Source organism: Anoplophora glabripennis, unplaced genomic scaffold, assembly GCF_000390285.2.
Source record: "Anoplophora glabripennis isolate ALB-LARVAE unplaced genomic scaffold, Agla_2.0 scaffold646, whole genome shotgun sequence".
In the NCBI taxonomy this organism is placed as follows: Eukaryota; Metazoa; Arthropoda; class Insecta; order Coleoptera; family Cerambycidae; genus Anoplophora; species Anoplophora glabripennis.
Genome location: NW_019416845.1, coordinates 109,296 through 129,727, shown reverse-complemented (window position 1 = coordinate 129,727; position 20,432 = coordinate 109,296). Strand labels below are relative to the sequence as shown.

The 20,432-nt window shown below is 32.7% G+C and overlaps 1 protein-coding gene across 2 annotated transcripts in view; it reads left to right on the top strand.

Moving 5' to 3' along the window:
- Positions 1 to 20,432, top strand: part of LOC108912527 (multidrug resistance protein 1-like) — a 79,156-nt gene that overhangs the window by 30,965 nt on the left and 27,759 nt on the right. For both annotated transcript variants that reach the window (XM_018717768.2, XM_018717767.1), the window contains exons 4-9: positions 1,898 to 1,998; positions 8,214 to 8,385; positions 10,393 to 10,713; positions 11,176 to 11,400; positions 11,581 to 11,706; positions 14,458 to 14,832. In XM_018717768.2, coding sequence (XP_018573284.1) covers positions 1,898 to 1,998; positions 8,214 to 8,385; positions 10,393 to 10,713; positions 11,176 to 11,400; positions 11,581 to 11,706; positions 14,458 to 14,832 — 1,320 coding nt within the window. The remainder of the gene's footprint in view (positions 1 to 1,897; positions 1,999 to 8,213; positions 8,386 to 10,392; positions 10,714 to 11,175; positions 11,401 to 11,580; positions 11,707 to 14,457; positions 14,833 to 20,432) is intronic.

Genomic DNA, 20,432 nt, shown 5'->3' with positions numbered 1-20,432 from the left:
TCTTTGACTCAACAACAATTTGTATATGGTTTGTTTTTATAGTGTACAACCCTATTGATTTTCTGCATTTGACCTTGAACTCACCTTAAACCAGAGCTAATCGCGCCAAACGGACACCTGATTCGGATTCAGCGACTCCAAAAACGTATAGATACATAGGTTTAGTTTGTTGACAATTGATTTTCTATATTTGACCTTGAACTGACCTTAAACCAGAGCTAATCGTGTCAAACGGACACCGGATTTGGATTCAGCGACCTCAAAACCATATGGATACCATGGTCTTGTTTTTCGGACCTGACACTTTTGTTTTTGTGGGGCTATGATATCAGTCACTTACCCGCAATTGCTCACGCAGAGTATAATCCAAGAAGCAGAACTTTCAAGGAAGGTTTTTAATAACAATAACAAGCAAAACAAGTAAACAAGGATGACACAACGGATTCGAATAAACATTTTTCATAATTAGTTTCCACGCAACAACGTAATCCGAGATTCAGGGTCAGCAGATACATAGCAGAATTCTGAAAGACTTTATTAAATTAACTCGAGACTAAACCTAAGTAGACTGTCCAGTGTGGAAGCCAAAGAGAAACTGAACCTTCTTTGGAGGTCTTCCTGGATTCGACACTTCGCTTTGCCCATTTCTTGAGATTAGAAGTTTCTGTTATCATCTTATTGGCCCTTGAATATCGCGACGTTTTAAAAATTATACTATACACCTATCATGTTAATAAGTAACTAATGGCCTCGATTTACATTTAACCCTACCGTGACCCCGTATAACAACCGTATTTGATCTATTGTTCTTTTCCTTATAACACCGTAACAATTCAATATTTTCCTGGAATTCCTACGCCATTTCTAACGTGTTTCCCGCTTATCAAATATTGATTTTTCCTTTGACCAGGGCTAGCTTAGCCCCCTATAGGCGTATCACTTGAGGGCCACATGGCGATAACCTTAAAAGAAGTTTCAGTGGTTGTTTCCTGGAAGATGCCAATAAAAATGTCGGGTTCCAATCGTTCTGAAAATCGCCCCATAAACTGTACGCCTTTGGCTTTTGTTACACAATTCATAATTTAAAAAAAAAATTTGCGTAAAAACTATGAATGCTACAAGATTTTACCAAGAGCACGAAAATCTCGAAAAATGACTGATGCATCAATAAAAATAAAATGAATTAATTCCAGCGACCAAATAAAAAGTTCTGGTAATTCTTGTACCATTAGCCCAAGGCAGATGGACGCGGCTGCTTCATTAAAACATGAGTTTTACTTAGGAACAAGTCCAGCAAGTTTAATTAAAATCCATCGTAACATTCTCCAGATATTACAAAAAACATTTTTTTTTTCAAGAACTTTGACAGTCAATAGCAGAGGAACCAGATATTTTTTCTTAACGGAAGTTAGGTCAAATAGTCTTCTTTTGAGCCAAAGAATATCGCAGTACCTTTTTGATCATGTGCTTATGGGACCCTGTATATTAAAAAACTACAACTGCATATCCAATTTGTACAAAATCCTTCAGTCTGTAATTTAAAAAAACAGTTAAAAAAATGTATAATATCCTGTAGCGTCTGCAAACCGCGTATGTAGGAACTTTTTGGTTTATATGCGATGTAAAATACGCCTTTGGCCAAAGATTTCAGTTACACCCTGCATCAATATTTCAGTATCTATAGATTCAAAATATTGCATCATTTATTTCCTGAGAATGTAACAAGGAATATAAATATTTAACTTTTTGATACATGTATTTGTTATTAATAACTTTTTTATTTAGCATTCTTATTTGTACATTATTATGGGGAGTATACTACTGAGTTGTTTAAAAATATGATTAAAAAAGATATTTTATATGTATAAGGCATTATTATCAACACCTATTGTTTTAGATATTCAAAATGCGGCAGAAGTTTTTAATGAAAATACTAAATCAGGATATAGAGTGGTTCGATATGAATCAAACTGGAGACTTCGCAACATCTTTTACACAGTAAGTATAGGTACTGGATATTTTTAATAGAAATTTAAAGTTTTTTGTGTTTCATTTATACAAGATGACACGCATATACTTAGAAAATGTAAATACTTAAGAAATTTAAACTTTTAGCATGTATTTCCTTTAAACATAACACTCAAACTATCCGCATCCACACCACTGCTTTGGGAATAAATTTGTTTCTTATGACATAATATTTAATCGTGAACAAATTTTGATATCTTTATCTTCACCCGATTTAAAGATAATTAAGAAAAACGCTCTTCAAAGTAACAAATTTAATACCCATTCTCCAAGAGCAACTTGGCCCCTAGTTTTTTTGAAGTACAAACTGTGCACCTTTTTGAATAAAGATAAATATAGGGTGATTCACACATGGTGACCAAAAATGAAACCTCGTATTCTTTTGTGAATTTTAAGGGGCCTTTCCTGTAATGTTTTCATCTAGGCCGTTTCGTTAAAAACATAAAGGGTGTGTTCTCAGTTCGTTTTTTAAGTTTTACTCGAAAATCAAGTTTTTTTCGAAAAACATAAGAGAGTAGTAGTTTGTAGAAAAGTGAAAGATGAATCCGAAAATATAATGGTTGTTACCGTAAAGCAGTGGCGTAATATTTTATTTAGAAAAATATACCACCAATACCCTGTATCTCCGCCATCGGAGCATGTAAATTTTAGGAAAAGCCCTTAAATTTTGGACAATGTTTACATACATGCCCAATTTCAAATTATTTCACTTACTAGTTTTTAAATTAATTAAAAAAATTAAAATTTTTTATTGAAGTTTAACACCCCCCTGTATCTGTTTAACGAAGTGTCCTAAATAAAAACTTTATACGAATGACTTAAAATTCGCCAAAGAATACGAGGTTTCATTTTTTGTCAGCATTTATGAATCACCTTGTATTATTCGTGTTTCCGAAAGGGAACAATTTATTTTTAGAAGTTTAGGCCTCATATTTCAATAAAATTATATTGTTTTTGTAACAACGTATCTGTATTAAAGCTGATATTTAATTTTTTGAGTTTCAAACCAAGAGCTTATCTGCTATCTTTAATCCGATTTATTGTTATAAGCCTGCATGTCTAATATTTACCATTTTCATTAACTCTTCACTAGAAATTATTGCACGCTTTCTCTGCTTAATAAAATCGATGGCAAAAGTTTCATCCTATCTTTACAGAGTACACATGTAAACTACGTAACTAATTTTTTTCATAACTCATAGTAATTTATTCCATTTTTAAGATTTAAAAAAATGGCGAAGGAGCTGGTCATACAATATGCGAATACACGGAAATCACGAAATATTAATATTAAAGTGAATTAAAAATAATTTTGTTTTAAAATCTAGAGAAATTACAGCGTGTTCTGCTTATTATTGGATAATTCTGTTTGTAAACTCAATTAAGAATTACGAAGAATAAGAGCGAATTTGATTTTCTAAGTATACCTACTCATAAAAATTTTACGTAGGTCAGTGGTTATTTTGACGTCATTGTAGGTAATATAAGGTTACATCATAAGTACAATTTTTGTGTAATTCACCCAAAATGTACATTTACGTCCCTAAAGTGTAATTTTTCTAAGAACCAGGGAAACTATATAGTATTTTCAAGAAGAAAAAAATATTATAATATTTTTAGTCATCTAAAAGAGTTGATCAAGTCAAATTAAATTTGGTGCGTAATAATAAATAGTAGTTTTTTCTGAAAGAGAGTAAATTATACAGAAAAGAACTCTTATATTTTTTCCAAAAAATTTCAAAATGTAATTTAAGAACTTTTTAAAACGACATAATGCAAATTACAGTATAAAATTTGATAACACACAATTAACACAAAATTTTACTTTTTCCTCATAACATATGATTTATTAATATTTATCGCCATGGTAGCGTAGTCGGTTGACAGTGCGGTGGCAAGCATTTCTCGTCCAGGCTTCCTATTCTGGTCCGGGTTCTATCCCTGGCGTCGGCGCTGGCAATGTCGATGGATAATGGGTGTTTCTCCGTTTTCCAAGTGTAGCCCCCTTCCGCACAGCCTTTGGCTTTGGATTTGGGGGTTGTCTCATTTCTGTGGTGTGTTTTATGTTTTTTTACTCGAAAAAGTAATATCATCCTTTAAATTTTTATAAAAATACGAGTTAACTCTTTATATAAAGAGTATGTTGTATTTACAAAAGAAAATATTTTTAATTTATGTTCAAATAAATGTAGAAATAGAAAGCGCTCGTCATCTCTATGACGAGGCTTATTCCAGTTGTCCAGTTCCCTCCGAGTATTGACCAGACTTAGTCAACGGCTCCGGACGGTTGAAGACCTACATTTGTTTCCACAGCCAATGTAGAAGAGCAATGTTTGGAGGAAGTGGCTCATGTAGCTACTAGCCACCCTTTTGTTTAGAGAACCGTCAGGAAATAACCACTGTATCCGCACCATAACCAACATGTGCAAGCATTCAATGCACAAGACTGTCATCTAGACTAATATTTTGTAAATAGGTTTTAGAGAACACCTGCCTTATTTCTCCTTTCACCAGTTCGGAAATATCTTAATTGGGTAAAGGTGGATTGGATATTGTTCAATATTCGTTAATTTTAGCAATTTAATCATATAATTAATTTTAGTCCCAATTTAATAAGTATTAATATGATTGTATTCAAAATAACCTGCATTACTGATTGTTTCTTATTAGAATTTTTTTCTACATTTTTTTTTAATTCCGAATTAAAACCTCCTATTTGTGATTAGGGACTGTGAAAACAACAAGTTTCAGTCATAACTTTCAAATTTTGAATGCTTTTCCGAGTGGGACTCTGGTCTGTAGGTGGTTTCCAACACTTAGAGGGATAAGTTATACTATATTTTTTTGATATGTTGTCTATTAACCTACATTTATATATGGTGGCCTAATTAAAACAGTCCACCTGAAATATTTTCACTACAACAGGTTTTTCCGGAAAATCCCGAAACAAGTCGACTTTGCTTTCAAGGTGGACATCTTTTGATCATAAATTCGTGGATATAGGGTTAACCCCCTAAACGGGGTGGCAACCCCTTCAAGAATCTTGAATGGCACATCATTTTAAAGGTATTTCAATTCCCTTTATGCTGAAATTTTTTTGTTGCGGATATTTTTGTTATAAAACTTAGTTGCTAGGTGGATTTAAATAATGAGTAAGTAATAGCATATTAATATATTACCAGCAAGGTATCGATTGTCAAGATGCTATGATTGTCCTTCTTTTTCCCTCCTGCTACTGGTACTGAAATTATCGTTACGAGAATGGAATCGGGGTATGGTCGTTGTTAGCCTCCTGGCAACTGGATCTCGCCTTATTATAAATATTAGCAAAATCAGACGCATATAAAAACAGTTAACAACTTTATATTCATTAGTTTACACGTTTGGCTATAAAAAGCTACAAATTATGGAACAGCATCATCAAATAAATATTGATAATTAAGTACTACAGTGAAAAAACGTGTTAGCTAGTGGGGCACTGATAATTAAAATTTATGGCGATACTTTATGTTTCCACTGTCACACCAGGCTTGAAGTAACGATAGGTTGCTTGAAAATGACGATAAAATTGGCCAACGCCATCGTATTTGATATCGATTATACATTAAAAAAATGCTTGGTTTAAAATCCTAGCTGATCCTGTTTTGAAGATATCGATATTTTTCATTTTTCAACCATGCTGTAAAATTTTATTTAGCATAATTTAAATGAAAGTCATTGATACATAAAAACATTTATTATTTATATATATATATATATATATAGATGTTGTAAGAAGTCATTTTTAAAGAAAATATTGTGTATGATATACTGGAAACGATCTCCCAAGTAGATCTTCTACAATTATTATTGTAATACATTTATTGCCAGATTTCCTCCTTTAGTTCATGGATTAAGAACGAAACTCCAGGAGGATGTTCTAATGTGACAGCAATGATCGTGAAGCTGCTGAAAAATGATGTCAATATGATATGAGAGAATTATCAATCTTTCTAGGGTTAATTTTGAAGGTTTTATAAACATTAAAAGATGAGATAATTTAAAATGAAAATTTTTCAGTAGGATACTTCTATAACAAGTAAAAATTATAGGTTTTATTTATTTTTTCTAGTTTATGGCAATAAGAGGCCTATATCGTTTGTTGATAATCATCAAGAATTGGAGTTTGATAATACGCAGAGTTTAATGGCAAGTATTCGGCGGACCNAATTTTAACGGACATTGAAATTTCAATATAACTGTGGTAAAAGGCAAAATTCCATAGTGAAATATAAAGTTAAAAAAGTTAAGATAAAAAAAGTAAAGCGGAATCTATATTAAATGATATAAATAAATCTTCATTACGTAAGAAATAATAGCGTTTTGTATTTAGCGCGCATTTAGTAGAAGAGTACCTACGAGTCAACCAAGATAAGCATTGTAAATATAATGCATCCCAATAGCTGGCTGTACGGCATGCAATGTTGCCACATCAATTGAGTTTGTAATATGCTTGATTCGGATAAAATATACAGTAAACGTATACTACAATTCTCCATCAAGCGGCAGAATCGTGAACTAAAATATACAATTTTGATCATATTCCTAACATTACCACCTCATGTAAATTTTTTTGTATCGGCCTATTAGAACTCTAACTCTTGAATAAAAGAAAACTATAATATTTAACCTTATGCAACTTTAATGGGAGCTTCACGCACAGTCAACTAAACCTAAATAATGTTGATACATACGAAGAAAACAGGGTTGACATTAAGGCGTCAGATATACTGGTGCCCTAAATCGCCTGAGGCCTTAATGTATGGGCGATGCATGCTATCTGAGGCGCTAAAGATAGTAGGATATATATATATATCCACACAAATAACAAATATTTTTATTTATGTATCAATGACTTTTTATTTAAATTATGCTAAATAAAATTTTACAGCATGGTTGAAAAATGAAAAATATCGATATCTTCAAAACAGGATCAGCTAGGATTTTAAACTAAGCATTTTTTTAATGTATAATCGACATCAAATACGATGGTGTTGGCCGATTTTATTGTCATTTTCAAGCAACCAATCGTTGCTTCAAGCCTGGTGTGCTGTGAGGGAATCATCAACTATCAACTATTTTTTTTCCTTTGACTGAATACTTCTTTCGTTTATTATATTTTGTATGTAATGTTTAATTTCCAAACATGAAAAAAGGAACCGAATTATAAGATAAAATCTCGCCTTCAAACGCTCTGCAGAGAGCTGTAGTTGGATACCTCTTCACTATTTTTTGTATCTATTTCACTGTGTTTATGCTCTTTTGGGACTGCTCTTTAAACTTGGCCTTATCTCTTAGGATCTGCACACGGGCAAATTCTGGAGAGGATTGGACTCTAGATGGTTGGTCTAGGTCCCGAGTGATACGCTTGCAAAAATTATTTAACAATGTTCTGCATTGAAAAACGTTTATTACTGCAAATGTTTATAATGAACCTTATTTTTTTGAAGAAAATTTAAATGGAGAACGCTACTTAGACTTTCTTCAGTTTGAACTCATCCCCGCTTTAGCTGTTGTGTTTCCTAATCCACAAGATCCAGATATTCCTCATAATGACATATGGTTCTAACACGATGGGGTATCTCCTCACTTTGCAATTGCTGTTCGACAATTTCTTGACTTAACTTTCCCAATAAATGGATTGGACTCCGAGGTCCTATGGAGTGACTACCAAATGTTTATTACTGCAAATGTTGATAATATATGTGTCTCGAGCACCACTTTAGGTGCTATACAATACAACTATGTGATTAAAGCTGAAATTGGAGCAATCCAGAAGAAAATGTCTGTAACCACTCTAACTATCTAACTACTCTAACTCAGACGCCATTCTTATACATGTTTAACCAAATGGAATGATAACAGAAAATGTTAACTTAAAAGAAGGTTTCATGAACAATTTGCATATTGGCGTTTATTCCTTTGTTGCTCCAGTATTTACAACTGAAAATATTAACTACGAAAATAGTAATTTCAGACATACCTCTGTCTTTCAAATCATATTATCTCGACAATTAATATAAATATAATGGGCTCATATTTGCAATATGTTACAAATAATTAATTCATTTTAAATAAATAGTTTAGTTAAGTATTATTCAAATCAAACTATTTTAAATAACTATTTTCCCATGAATATTTTACAGAAACATTTCGAAAATTGAAGACGGTATAGGTGAAAAAATCGGAATATTTCTTTACTTCGAATCAACATTTGTATCTGGTATAATTATGGCTTTGATTAAAGGGTGGAAGTTGGCTTTGGTATGTATGGTATCGTTGCCACTATCGACTACTATAATGGGCGGTATTGCTTGGGTAAGTATACTCTTTAACTAGATCTATGAAATACACAACGATTTATTTGAGTGACGAAAAAATATTGTTCGATGTTCCCACTAGAAAAAAAAAAGTAAAAATGAAGACAATAACTAAAATTCAAATGTAAGAATCGCCATAAATTCAGACAGTCACAGAAGAACGTGTAAAACCCAAGACACAGAAATGGTTGCAAGAAAACTATTCTCACCAAAATTAATATTTGCAGTGAAGTACACAATAGACAAAACAATTGAATATCCGTTTATAGTAAATTCTTAGACATTTTGACCAAACTTTAAAAAATTGAATATCTGAGATGATTGTTATAAAGGTTTTAGATGTTTAGGTCATAAATTATGATGAACGGAACAAATTCGTTTAAAAATCAGGTACCTAATTATTGTGTGGAATACTGCTCAGACACGTCGATTAGTATTTTTAGTTGCGGACTTTTTGACATAAGAAAATTGTATACAGAGTATCCCAAGAAGAACATATCAGTCATCATTGATTTTTTTTAATGGAACACCCTGGATATTATGCCATTTTTGATTTCTACGGTAAATTCTGAACAGGTTTTGTATCATATCTCTAAATTCAGCATATTTTTTTAAAAGCCAACAAAAACAACCTGGTATGCCAAATTTTATCTTAAACAACACAATTTTCTTCGTATTAATCGTTTTTCATTCCTTGACCCCTATATCTTTTTTAATGTAGTATTTTGTGACAAAAAAAACAAACTATCACCGGCGTTTAGTTTGTTAGTGTCATTTTGACCAGCAGAAATATCAGAACTAGTCGTTTTACTAAAAACTGTAAATAATCCCCATGTAGCCGTTAGGATAATCTTCAGGAATTGTCATTTGTCATCGGGATATGTGTCATAAATACTCCGAAAAAATAAATATCATCCTTACAATGTTCAATTGATACATGAACTATTAGAAGACGATTTTGACCGAAGAACGTAGTTTTGTGAGGAGATAATTGAGACGAATAATCAAAACTTAGATTTCAACCGAAAGATTATTTTTTCTAATGAGACTACTTTTGTTTTAAATGGACATATAAACAGACAAAATTTCAGGTACTGGGCAACTAAAAATCCTCGTTGGACACAAGTCTGTCACGCACTGCATCGTCAAAAAATAAATTGGACGGGTATTCTCGAAAACCGAATTTTTAGACTTTATTTTTTTGAAGAAAATTTAAATGGAGAACGCTACTTAGACTTTCTTCAGTTTAAACTCATTCCCGCTTTAGCTGTTGTGTTTCCTAATCCACAAGATCCAGATTATTCTTCATAATGACATATGGTTCCAACACGATGGGGAACCTCCTCATTTTGCAATTGCTGTTCGACTTGATTAACTTTCCCAATAAATTGATTGAATCCTATTGTGTGACCACCAAGGTCACCGGATTTAACCCCTTTAGATTTCTTCTAATGGGGTTATTTGAAATCTAAAGTTTATGTGAATAAACCAAATAATCTTGATGACCTGAAACGGAATTCGCAAGGAAATAAAACTTATTCTAGCAGAGGTAATTGAAACTGTTCAACGGGAAACAATCCTTCGACTACAAAAATGTATTGAAGTAAACGGACAAAACATTGAACATTTATTATAAAACAATTTTTATTTAAATAATGTTTTATGATTAACCATTTTTTTTTCATTTATCACGTTTCAAACGTCATTATTACAAAAAACTATGAATTTAGAGATATGGTATGTTATACAAAAAGTGTTTTACCGTACAACTTAAAAATGGCATAATATACAGTGTGTCCCATTAAAAAAAATCAATGACGACTGCGTATGTTCTTTTTGAGTCACCCTGTATACAATTTTCTCATGCCAATAAATCCGCATCTAAAAATACTAATCTACGTATCCGAGCGTTTTTTCACAAAATTTGTTCCTTTCATCGTGAACGCACTTTAGAGATGATTTTTTTCGTCCAATTATCAATTTTACATTGATCCGAATTTTGCAGATATCAAATAAATTTTCTCGTGAAGAACTTGAATCTTACGGAGCCTCAGGGTCCATAGCCGAGGAAGTTCTAAGTGCCATAAGAACTGTTGTAGCATTCGATGGGCAAGAGAAGGAAATAAGTCGATATAACAAACATCTAGTTTCAGCCAAGAAGAATAACATCAAACGGGGTATATTCAACTCACTGAGTAATGGTTGCTTATGGTTCTTCGTATACGGTTGTTACGCTTTATCGTTCTGGTATGGTGTAGGGCTTATCATTGAAGAGAGAAACTTACCCCCTCAGGATAGAGTTTATACTCCTGGAAATATGGTTTCTGTAAGTTGACTCCTTATGTAATCATTTCAAAATAGTAGCCATTAGGATTTTCCTTGATTCCAATAAAACAATGATCCTTGAAAGTAATTTGAAATAAAAATAAGTTCAGTCAACGACTTGTCAAGGTGCGTGGTATTATTGTCTTTGATTGATTCTTTTGAAGCAAGGGTTTGTTTAGTTAATTTTTTTATTTCTCTCACCGAATATATAAAGAAAAACAGAAAACTATGATATGCTACAACTAAATAACTTAATAAGATATAAACTAACGACATTATTTTTTGAAATCCACATTTATCCACCACTAAGGTATGTGATATTATGGTGACATTTACTGATTTCACATGGTACATGTTATACCAGAGTAAAGGTTCGTTTTCTTATTTAAATAAATTATGGACTTATTTTGATGATGTGAACTTTATTCGAGGCAAATACAAATAAATTTGGCCTTCCCTACAGGTATTTTTTGCTACTCTAGTAGCTACATGGAACTTCGGAATGGGTGCCCCATTTCTAGAAGTATTTGGTGCTGCAAGAGGAGCAGCCCAAAAAATATTTTTTGTATTGGACAGCGAGCCGAAGATTAACCAATACAAGAATTGTGGTAAGCAACCGGATAGATTTCGGTCCAATATTACGTTTGATAACGTCTACTTCAAATATCCTGCTAGACCTGATGTGAAGGTATGTAGCATTATAACGATTTTAATAAATGTTAGGATTCTGTGTTTGACCCTAGTTACCTTTGTGATGGAAAAGGCTAATATACTTTTTGAAATTTACACTTTCATTGTCAGTAACTTGTATTAAATATTTCCTCTTCTTTCTACCCTAATGTATGCTGTATTGTATATTTACTTGTAGGTATTACAGGGTTTCAATCTAAAGATTAACTATGGTCAAACGGTTGCTTTAGTGGGTAGCTCTGGATGTGGAAAATCTACTTGCATACAACTCCTTCAGCGATTTTATGATGCAACCTCAGGGAGTGTAAGTTCACTATGAATAAAATTATATACATGGAATGTCAAAAAGTATAGGCCAATAAATAGAGGTTTTGTTTGTAACAAAAATACTACTATAGAAACGGACTATGGCATCATATAAAAGACAGTCTGTAGATATATCCATTAATTAATTTTCTATAAACATTTTTATGCAAGCAACAAATTTTTTTAGTTTTTGCTTATAAAACCTAAACTAACGAAGCAATCTAAATGCTATAAAGAGACAATTTGTAGATAATCGAAATACAAATAAAACGGGAGGTCGATCGATCCGATCGGATAATTAGAAACGAAGAAAACCCGGAAAAATCGGAAAGTTTAGCGTTTTTTAATAATTGCTTCATTAGTTTAGGTGCATAAGACAAAAAAAATGAGTTTTTTGCATAAAAATGTTTATAAAAAATTGACCAATGGTAAATTGGGGAAGGAAACATATAAGTATATATCAACAGACTGTCTTTTATACAGTGTGTATCAGCCAAATGGAATAAATTCATAATAATAAATCGATTGGTATTTTTAGTTACGCACTTTTTTCAACAAAAACTTTTTATACAGGGCGTGTCATGTAATAGTGGTCAATACCAACTTTCTTATTTTAAATTCAATATCCCGTATATTATTCAATTTTTGGATTCTTCAGAAAATTCTAGACATATTTGATGTAAAATGTTCTACACCTATCTTCAACTGTTTCGGAAATATTACCTAATTGTTTTCAGATTTATTGCAAAAATTAACATTAAATAAAGAAAATTATTTGATAACAGAAATTCGCTACAACACACTCAAAAACTAATAAGTAATACTATTTATTTATTGATAATGTAAAAAAGCAAAAAAACTTTAATGTCAATGTAGATGTTCAAAATGCTCGCCGCGAACGTATTGGCAACATTCTAATCTTAAATAGAAATCTAACGTTATCTCAGGTGTGATCGATCTAATCGCAAACGTTATTCGTCTTCTTAAGTCAGCGAAGTCGAGGTGTTTAGTTTTGTATACAATACTTTTGACAGATCCCCATAAGAGGAAGTTTAATGGTGTCAGATCAGGGGATCGTGTTGACCATTCCATCGATCCTCGCCTCCCTATCCATACCACCGATTTGGAAATATTCGGTAGAGGTACTTACTGCCGGAAATTGATTTGGTAATAGGGCGGTGCTCCATCTTGCTGAATCCATATCATATTCTCTGGAACTTGTGTGTTTGCTGGATCAGGATATAAGTTTGTCAAAGTTAGCACGACATTATTTTGGAGCAATGCTAAATAATTATCGCCATTCAAATAGCCATTAATGAAAAAGGGACCTATGATATGATCTTCAACAATTCCTGCCCAATTATTAACCTTTTCAGGGTATTGCGTACGTTCTTCTGTAATCCATTGAGGATCTTCCCTAGACCAATAGCGGCAATTTTGACGATTAGCATGACCGAAGTGTAAAGGTGCACTCTTCAGAAAACAAAACATGTTCTCACAGGACAGGATCACATTGTTATCCAACATTGTCATCAATTTGTTCACAAAAATACGTTCTCCAATCAAAATCGTCTTCCATGAGCTCCTGAGTTGGTTTCATTTTATAGGGATGCATTTTATTTTCTTTTAGTATTCGATTAATCGATGAATGGCTAACATCGAACGTTGGGGCTGTTTTTCGACTAGAAGTATGTGGATTTTCCTCAAACTCAGGCACAATATCCAATTTGGTATCATCACTTATTGGAAATCTTTCATGAAATAAGCGAGCAACTTCCATTTGTGTCGGTGTGCTATCTCCATAACCAATCATCTGTAGAATTGTTAGCTTGTGCATTTCTGTTAAATGAACCATTTTTCTGATGTGCAGTTAACGAAATTCAAACGACTATAACACTGACAACTACTGTCATGCAGGCAGACAACACGTTACTAAGGCCAAGCATTTTAAACAAACGTAAGCAAAACTATTTATAATTTTTTTATATTTCATATCAGTAAAAAGGAACGCTAAAATGGTTTTTGCTTACTTTTTTTGAGTGTGTTGTAGCGAATTTCTGTAATCAAATAATTTCCTGTTTTTAATGTTAATTTTTGCAATAAATCTGAAAACACTTATATTATTGAAACAATTGAAGATAGGTACAGGACATTGTACATGAAATATATCTAGAATTTTCTGTTGAATCCAAAAATTGAATAATATACAGGATGTTTTTAAAATAAGAAAGTTGTTGTTGACCACTATTACATGACACCCTGTATAAAAAGTTTCTGTTGAAAAAAAATACGCAACGAAAAATACCAATCCCCGTGTCCAAGCGTTTTTTCGAACACGCCCCCATTTGTTTATTTATTTATTCCATTTGGCTGATACACACTGTATGATGGCACAGTCCGTTTGCTACTAGTATTTTTGTCACAAAATCACTGATTTAATGCTCTATTGATTGGCTAGTAGTGTAAAAAGCTTTGTTCATGAAAACAAGAAATGGAGAACTCATACCATCTAAAATCTACTACAAAACAGCAGAATAAATATGAAACAAGAAAGTTTTTTGAGTATGTTTGAGTTTGAGTATGAAAATATTTTGTTGAGTGTTTAAATTTTAAAACAAAACAATCAAATATATTTTTTAAATAATTCCAGCAGACTTCATAAATTACGAATAGTTTGCTAATCTAAGAAAAATTAACTATTGGAGCTTCAAACAGTTTGTTATTTTAGTACTTATATATATTATTACAGATCTTTATCGACAATAACAACATAAAAGACATAAATTTATTGTGGCTAAAAGAGAAAATAGCCGTTGTGAGCCAAGAACCCGCCCTGTTCGCGACAACGATTGCAGAGAACATTAGATATGGCAAGTTGTCCGCCACTCAGAAGGAAATAGAGGAAGCTGCAAAAAAATCAAACGCACACAAATTCATTTTGAGCTTACCTCACGGTTATGAAACGTTAATAGGGGAGAGAGGGGCACAGCTGTCTGGGGGACAGAAGCAAAGAATAGCCATTGCTAGAGCTTTAATTAAAAAACCGGATATATTACTGCTGGACGAGGCAACTTCAGCTTTGGACACTACAAGTGAAGCGGAAGTACAAGCAGCATTAGATTCAGTATGTATAAAGTATTATTATTATATATTAAAATTATTCCTTTAAGCTTCCTTAAAGTTACTCAATTAAGTCAATCTAATTTAAAATAAGTTCATGTATATTTAAAAAAAAAACAAGCTTTTAGTGACGTTATCTTATTTTTGTGCATGGGGGTGCATAAAAAATAACTGGTCCGCCATCTTCGGGAGTCCGCTATATTGGATTTAGAAAGACGTCACTTAGCTAACCATGCATTGCCATCCAAACTATACGTATATGCAAAATTTCAGCTCTATCGGTTAGGGTTAACTGTTTTAAAATTCAGTGCAAGATTTGACCCGTAAGTTAAATAAAAGCTTGTAAAAAGCTTGTAAAAAAACACTTCTAAACTCATCACCATCAAAGGAAAGCATATATCTATCTTCTGTGATAATTTACTAAAAATAACTAGTAAGAAATTGTATAAAAATTATAGATAATGTTTTGTTTAATATTGTAGGTACTACCGAAAATAATTATTCCTAAATTCAGAAATATATTAATTAATATGCCGTGGTTAAATTTTGTGTTAACCTTTGTCAAAATGGTCAGAAAAACTAATTTAATATGCAGGCTTTTGTGGTAGTTGTCAACGTTTAAACAGTTTTCAATGTGGCTTTTACATTTCTCTACAGTTCTTTTCGTCAGAAGAAACTAAAAATAATGTCCTCTGGTCTGTATTTATATTTTCTGTATTCTTCCACAATATTCCAGTTACAAGCCACTGGCTTGATTATTTACGCTCCCAAATTCTAAGTAGTTCTGAGCTATCGTCTCGGTGCAAATTGTTTATAATAATATGTATATTTGTATTGCTTCTCTGCAAAGTGGGTACTGATCAAAACACGTAGGTATTGTATTTTCAAAACCGAGAGAGTTGCACTAACAAAATTTTGGACATAACATAGCTAATACAATGCGAAACATCGCCTTAATGTTAAAAATGCTGTCACCGCTGTTCTTGGTGGTGAAAATTCGAAATATTTGAAATTATTCAATTTTTGTGGTTGAAAGCAATGTATTTTTGAAACCGGGTGACTTGCACTAACCAAATTTGGACAGGACATAGCTAGCAGAAATAGACATCACCAACACTATTGTACATCGAATATGCACCATCTGCAAGCGAAAACACTTGGACGAAAACTTCATCATCTATGATCGACACTCAGAGGAAATGGATATATAAAAATATTGAACAAGCCTACAGGAAATCTACCCATGATCAAGGAAAGGAGGAATATGTGACAACAACTTATCTACTCTTTATACGAGCATACCCTAACAAGATAAAGTATATATTGGACATACAGAGAGACAAGTTTGCAGCACGATGTTAAACAAGCAGAAGTCCAACCTAAAAAGTGAGGAAGTTGTGAAGGACAGGTCAGATACAGGTAAATCAGTTGACCTTAGTGAAAGTAAAGTTCTACCAAGAGAGAGAAGATTTGCCACGAAAGAAGCAATAAGCATCGAAAAGAATTAAAATCATTTAAGTTGAAACTAGAGCTTAGAACTTTCTGGAATTTGAACATAAAATTAAGTAAATACAACAGTAACTTCAAATAACGCGCCGATATATCAAGGGTCAGTACACACAGCAATACAAATACTAAAGAAAACCATATGTTTCTCGAAACCGCATGACCTCTAAACCAATGACGTGGTACCGATACTCAATTACTCATTAGATAGTGGGACATAATGTTACTGTTAAATTGCTTACTATCTTGTATACGAAGTAATTTTTTTAACTTACTTCTATCAACGGAACTTATGTACGTCTTTCTATAATTTTTAGGAAGATGATAATGATGATGAAATTAAAACTGATTACGAATATTAATTAATAATAATTAATTGGAATTAGGTTAATATCTTTAAGGGCGTAAAAGTACAAGACCTGATAATGCAAGCATATAAAACAAAAAAGTGATATGTTCTTTTGATCATTGGTATGTTCTCGGACTTCAACACTCACCATTTTCGAAAAAAATGCCTTAGAAATCCTCAAGAAATTGGTTATTTACGAATATGCCCAAAAATTGCAACATAGTGAGAGGACTCCTATATTTTCGGACCTGATGAAAACGAGATGGAATACGAAGAGAGATGATGACAGTGAAGATGAATATATACAATCCGTAAATGTTTAGTCAGACTTACCAATGACTGAGCTAAATATTTAGCTAGAGAAATGAAAAAGAAAAATCTTCTGTCTGAAGGAACCAAATCTTTTGCGTATCGATCATGTGAAACAAGTTTTAGGAAATATTTTGCTTCAGAGGCCTAACAAATAAATTAAAATAAATCGTTTACGAAGACAACGAGTGGATGTTTTTATTCACTCCTCAAAATGAAACTTGAAAGTAGTTCTACTCGACAAAACTGAAAAGAACTATGATAGTATGAAGTACGCCTTAGAAAAAATAAGATATTCAGATTTTAAAATAATTATTATCATTACCTTGGGATAGCAACTGGAATTTTCTAAGTATCCCTAGTTCCTGTGTTTATTGAACAGATAGAAGAATCGCTACGACCAAAAAGATTGGCATAACTGAAAGGATCTGAATCCAGGATCTTTTAGCATTCCTCAAGAATCTTTATAAGACCCATCCAAGGTTCTGCACATGATAAAATAATTAGTTGAGATTTTGGACAGAGAAGGTGAATATTACTGATGCTTCGGAAATAAATTTCAACAAATCAACAATGCTAAACAGAGTATAACCTATTCTACGGACCTCATATTTGTACATTGTTGTGTGTGAAAGTTTCTTATTGAAAATTAATGAAATTGGAAAGATTGCATGGCAAGGTTTCAAAAATGTGACAGAAAACTTTTTGGGTAATAAAAAAGTGACACACTAACCGCGTAAATGGTACATAATTTCAGAGAACTTGGAATACATGGATTATTTCCGCGATAACTTGGGTGACTATGATTACACCAAGATTAAAAGGAACTGCAAAAGATTATAGTCCAAGAGCTAGCTACGTGTGGACTGCACTGATCGACTATAGTTATGATTTTTTGTTAAAAGTTTGTTATCACATTGACAAAGCCAGAGCCCATCAGTCAGAAGCCGCTCCAGAGGCGGAGAGCGTGAACGGGCGGTTAAACGCGTAATGTTTTGTCAATAAAAAAATAATCGAATATAGTCTTGAAAACTGGTACACTTATAGATTTTAAGTGGATAAACACAGAAAAAATATCGTCAGAAGGCTAGGTGGTGGCTTAAGCACTCTCAGAAGCGATAAAATAGTAAATTGTGAATTGAAAAATAAATCACAATATATAGTTCTGACATTTTGTTTATTGTTAAGTCAAAAGTGAGGCTAATAGTTAAAAAAACATTATTTATCACTGCGCGTGCAAATTTTGCCGTGGTTGTTATGCCCAGCGTTTTTGATCTTTTATTGTTAATAAATGATTAAGTACAGTTCTAGCATTTTACGTAGCCAATCTTTATATTATATATGTTTCTTATAACGAAACAACAGAAGTTTACTCAGAGGTTAAGGCTATGCCAGAGCTACATAAGTTTAAGTGCAATCGAATAAATTGCTATATTTTTTTTATTTGGTAATATTTGTTTTCACAATGGTTTTAAATTGGTTTTTCTACCGAAATACGCACAGTGCATTTTACTCTGAATCGCAATCTGATGATTCGTCCTGAGTACCATCATCGCTGCTGTACTTTACATCTGTCATTTTTTTTGTCATTGTAACTGCAATTGAAAACACACACTTTAACACTCGCCATTGTTGGTGGCTTAAAAATTTATCAATACACGAAAAATCTAATGCATAAGCAGTGAACGCTGTTAGAGGTGTGACTGGAGCGAAAATCAGAAGCGAGTTGACGCTTGGTTACTATTTTGAAAGCCATGCCAGAATAACGGTCTGACTACACAGGCCGACAAAAGAAATCCTGTGTTTTTGAGACGTGAACCTACCCTTCTTTAGTAAAATTGTCCACTGAATCCGAAAATGATAAAAAGAAAAATTTATGGACTCTCTCCCACACACCCTCAATTCCCCCCAAACATTTAAATGCTCATCCAACTTACCTTTAGTAAAATTCGCTAAATCCGAAAATTGCAAAAAATTGTGTGGACGTGAGGGATCTCCCCTGCTCATCCGTATCTCTCACTTGTTTCTTTCAAAAATAAAAATAAATACAAATCAGACGTGGCAACCGTTATAACTTTTATAAAATCTGTCGTTAAAACCAAAACTGAATAATATTGATGAACTAAGTTTCTTTTGCTCGTACACTTAACCTCGCCCCCCAGATATCATTTACAAATTACGGTTAGCATCCTAGGACTGATGAAATTTTTCAGTAAAAGCTTACTATTTTCCAAAAGCTCTTAAGTAACATTAAGCTAGTAGCATGAAGGTATTTTCTAAAACGTTTTAGCATTTTAACTTCGCATTCAATTAAAATGCGAGTTCAAGCCCTGGGGCCACATCAAGGCGTCTACCAACCCAGAGTAAGTTATAACCTGGATTTAGAAAATACCTACCTAGCTTAAAGTTACTTAAGAGCTTGAAACATTTTGGAAAACAATAAGCTTTCAATGAAATATGTCATCAATGCTAGGATGCTAACCGTAATTTGAAAATGCTAGCTGGAGGTGAGGTTAAGTGTACGAGCAAAGGGAGATTTTAGTTCAATAATATTTTTTAGTTTTGGTTTTATCGACAGATTTTAGTTATAACGGTTGCCACGTTTGATTTGTATTTATTTTTATTTTTGAAAGAAGAAAGTGAGAGGGATCCCTCACGTCCAAACAACTTTTTTGCCATTTTCGGATCCAGCGAATTTTACTAAATATAAGTAGATTGTATGACCAGTTTGGATTTTTTTGCATTTTTAGGGGGAATTGAGGGTGTGGGGGCAATCCATACGTCCGAACTTTTTTTATGAATTTCGGATTCAGCGAAAAATTTTACTAAGGATCGGTAGGTTGGATAGCCAGTTTGGATTTTTTTAATTTTTGATGAGAATTGAGAGTACGTGAGAAAAATCCATACGTCAGAAAATTTTCTTTTTATCTGCTTCGGATTCAGCGGGAAATTTTTCTAAAGATAGGTCATGTCGCAAAAACAAACAATTTTTTTTGTCGGCCCGTGCTATTGTCTTGCGCGCTATACTTGACTCTGGCATAGTCTTAACCTCTGACTAAACTTCTGTTGTTTCGTTATAACATAAATATATATGTAAAGAGTGGTTATGTAAAATGCCTGAACTATATTTATTCATTTCTTAACAATAAAAAAATAAAAACACCGGGCGTAACAGCCAGGGCAAAATTTGCACTCGCGGTGATCAGTATTGTTTTTTTGGTTATTAGCCTCACTTTTAACTTCTGTAACTTTACAGATAGTCTATTTGCATTATAAACTAATAATAAACAAAATGTCAGAACTATATATTGTGATTTATTTTTCAATTCACAATTTACTACTTTATCGCTTCTGAGAGCTCTTAAGCCACCACCTAGCCTTCTGACAATATTTTTTCTATGTTTATCCACTTAAAATCTATAAGTGTACCAGTTTTCACG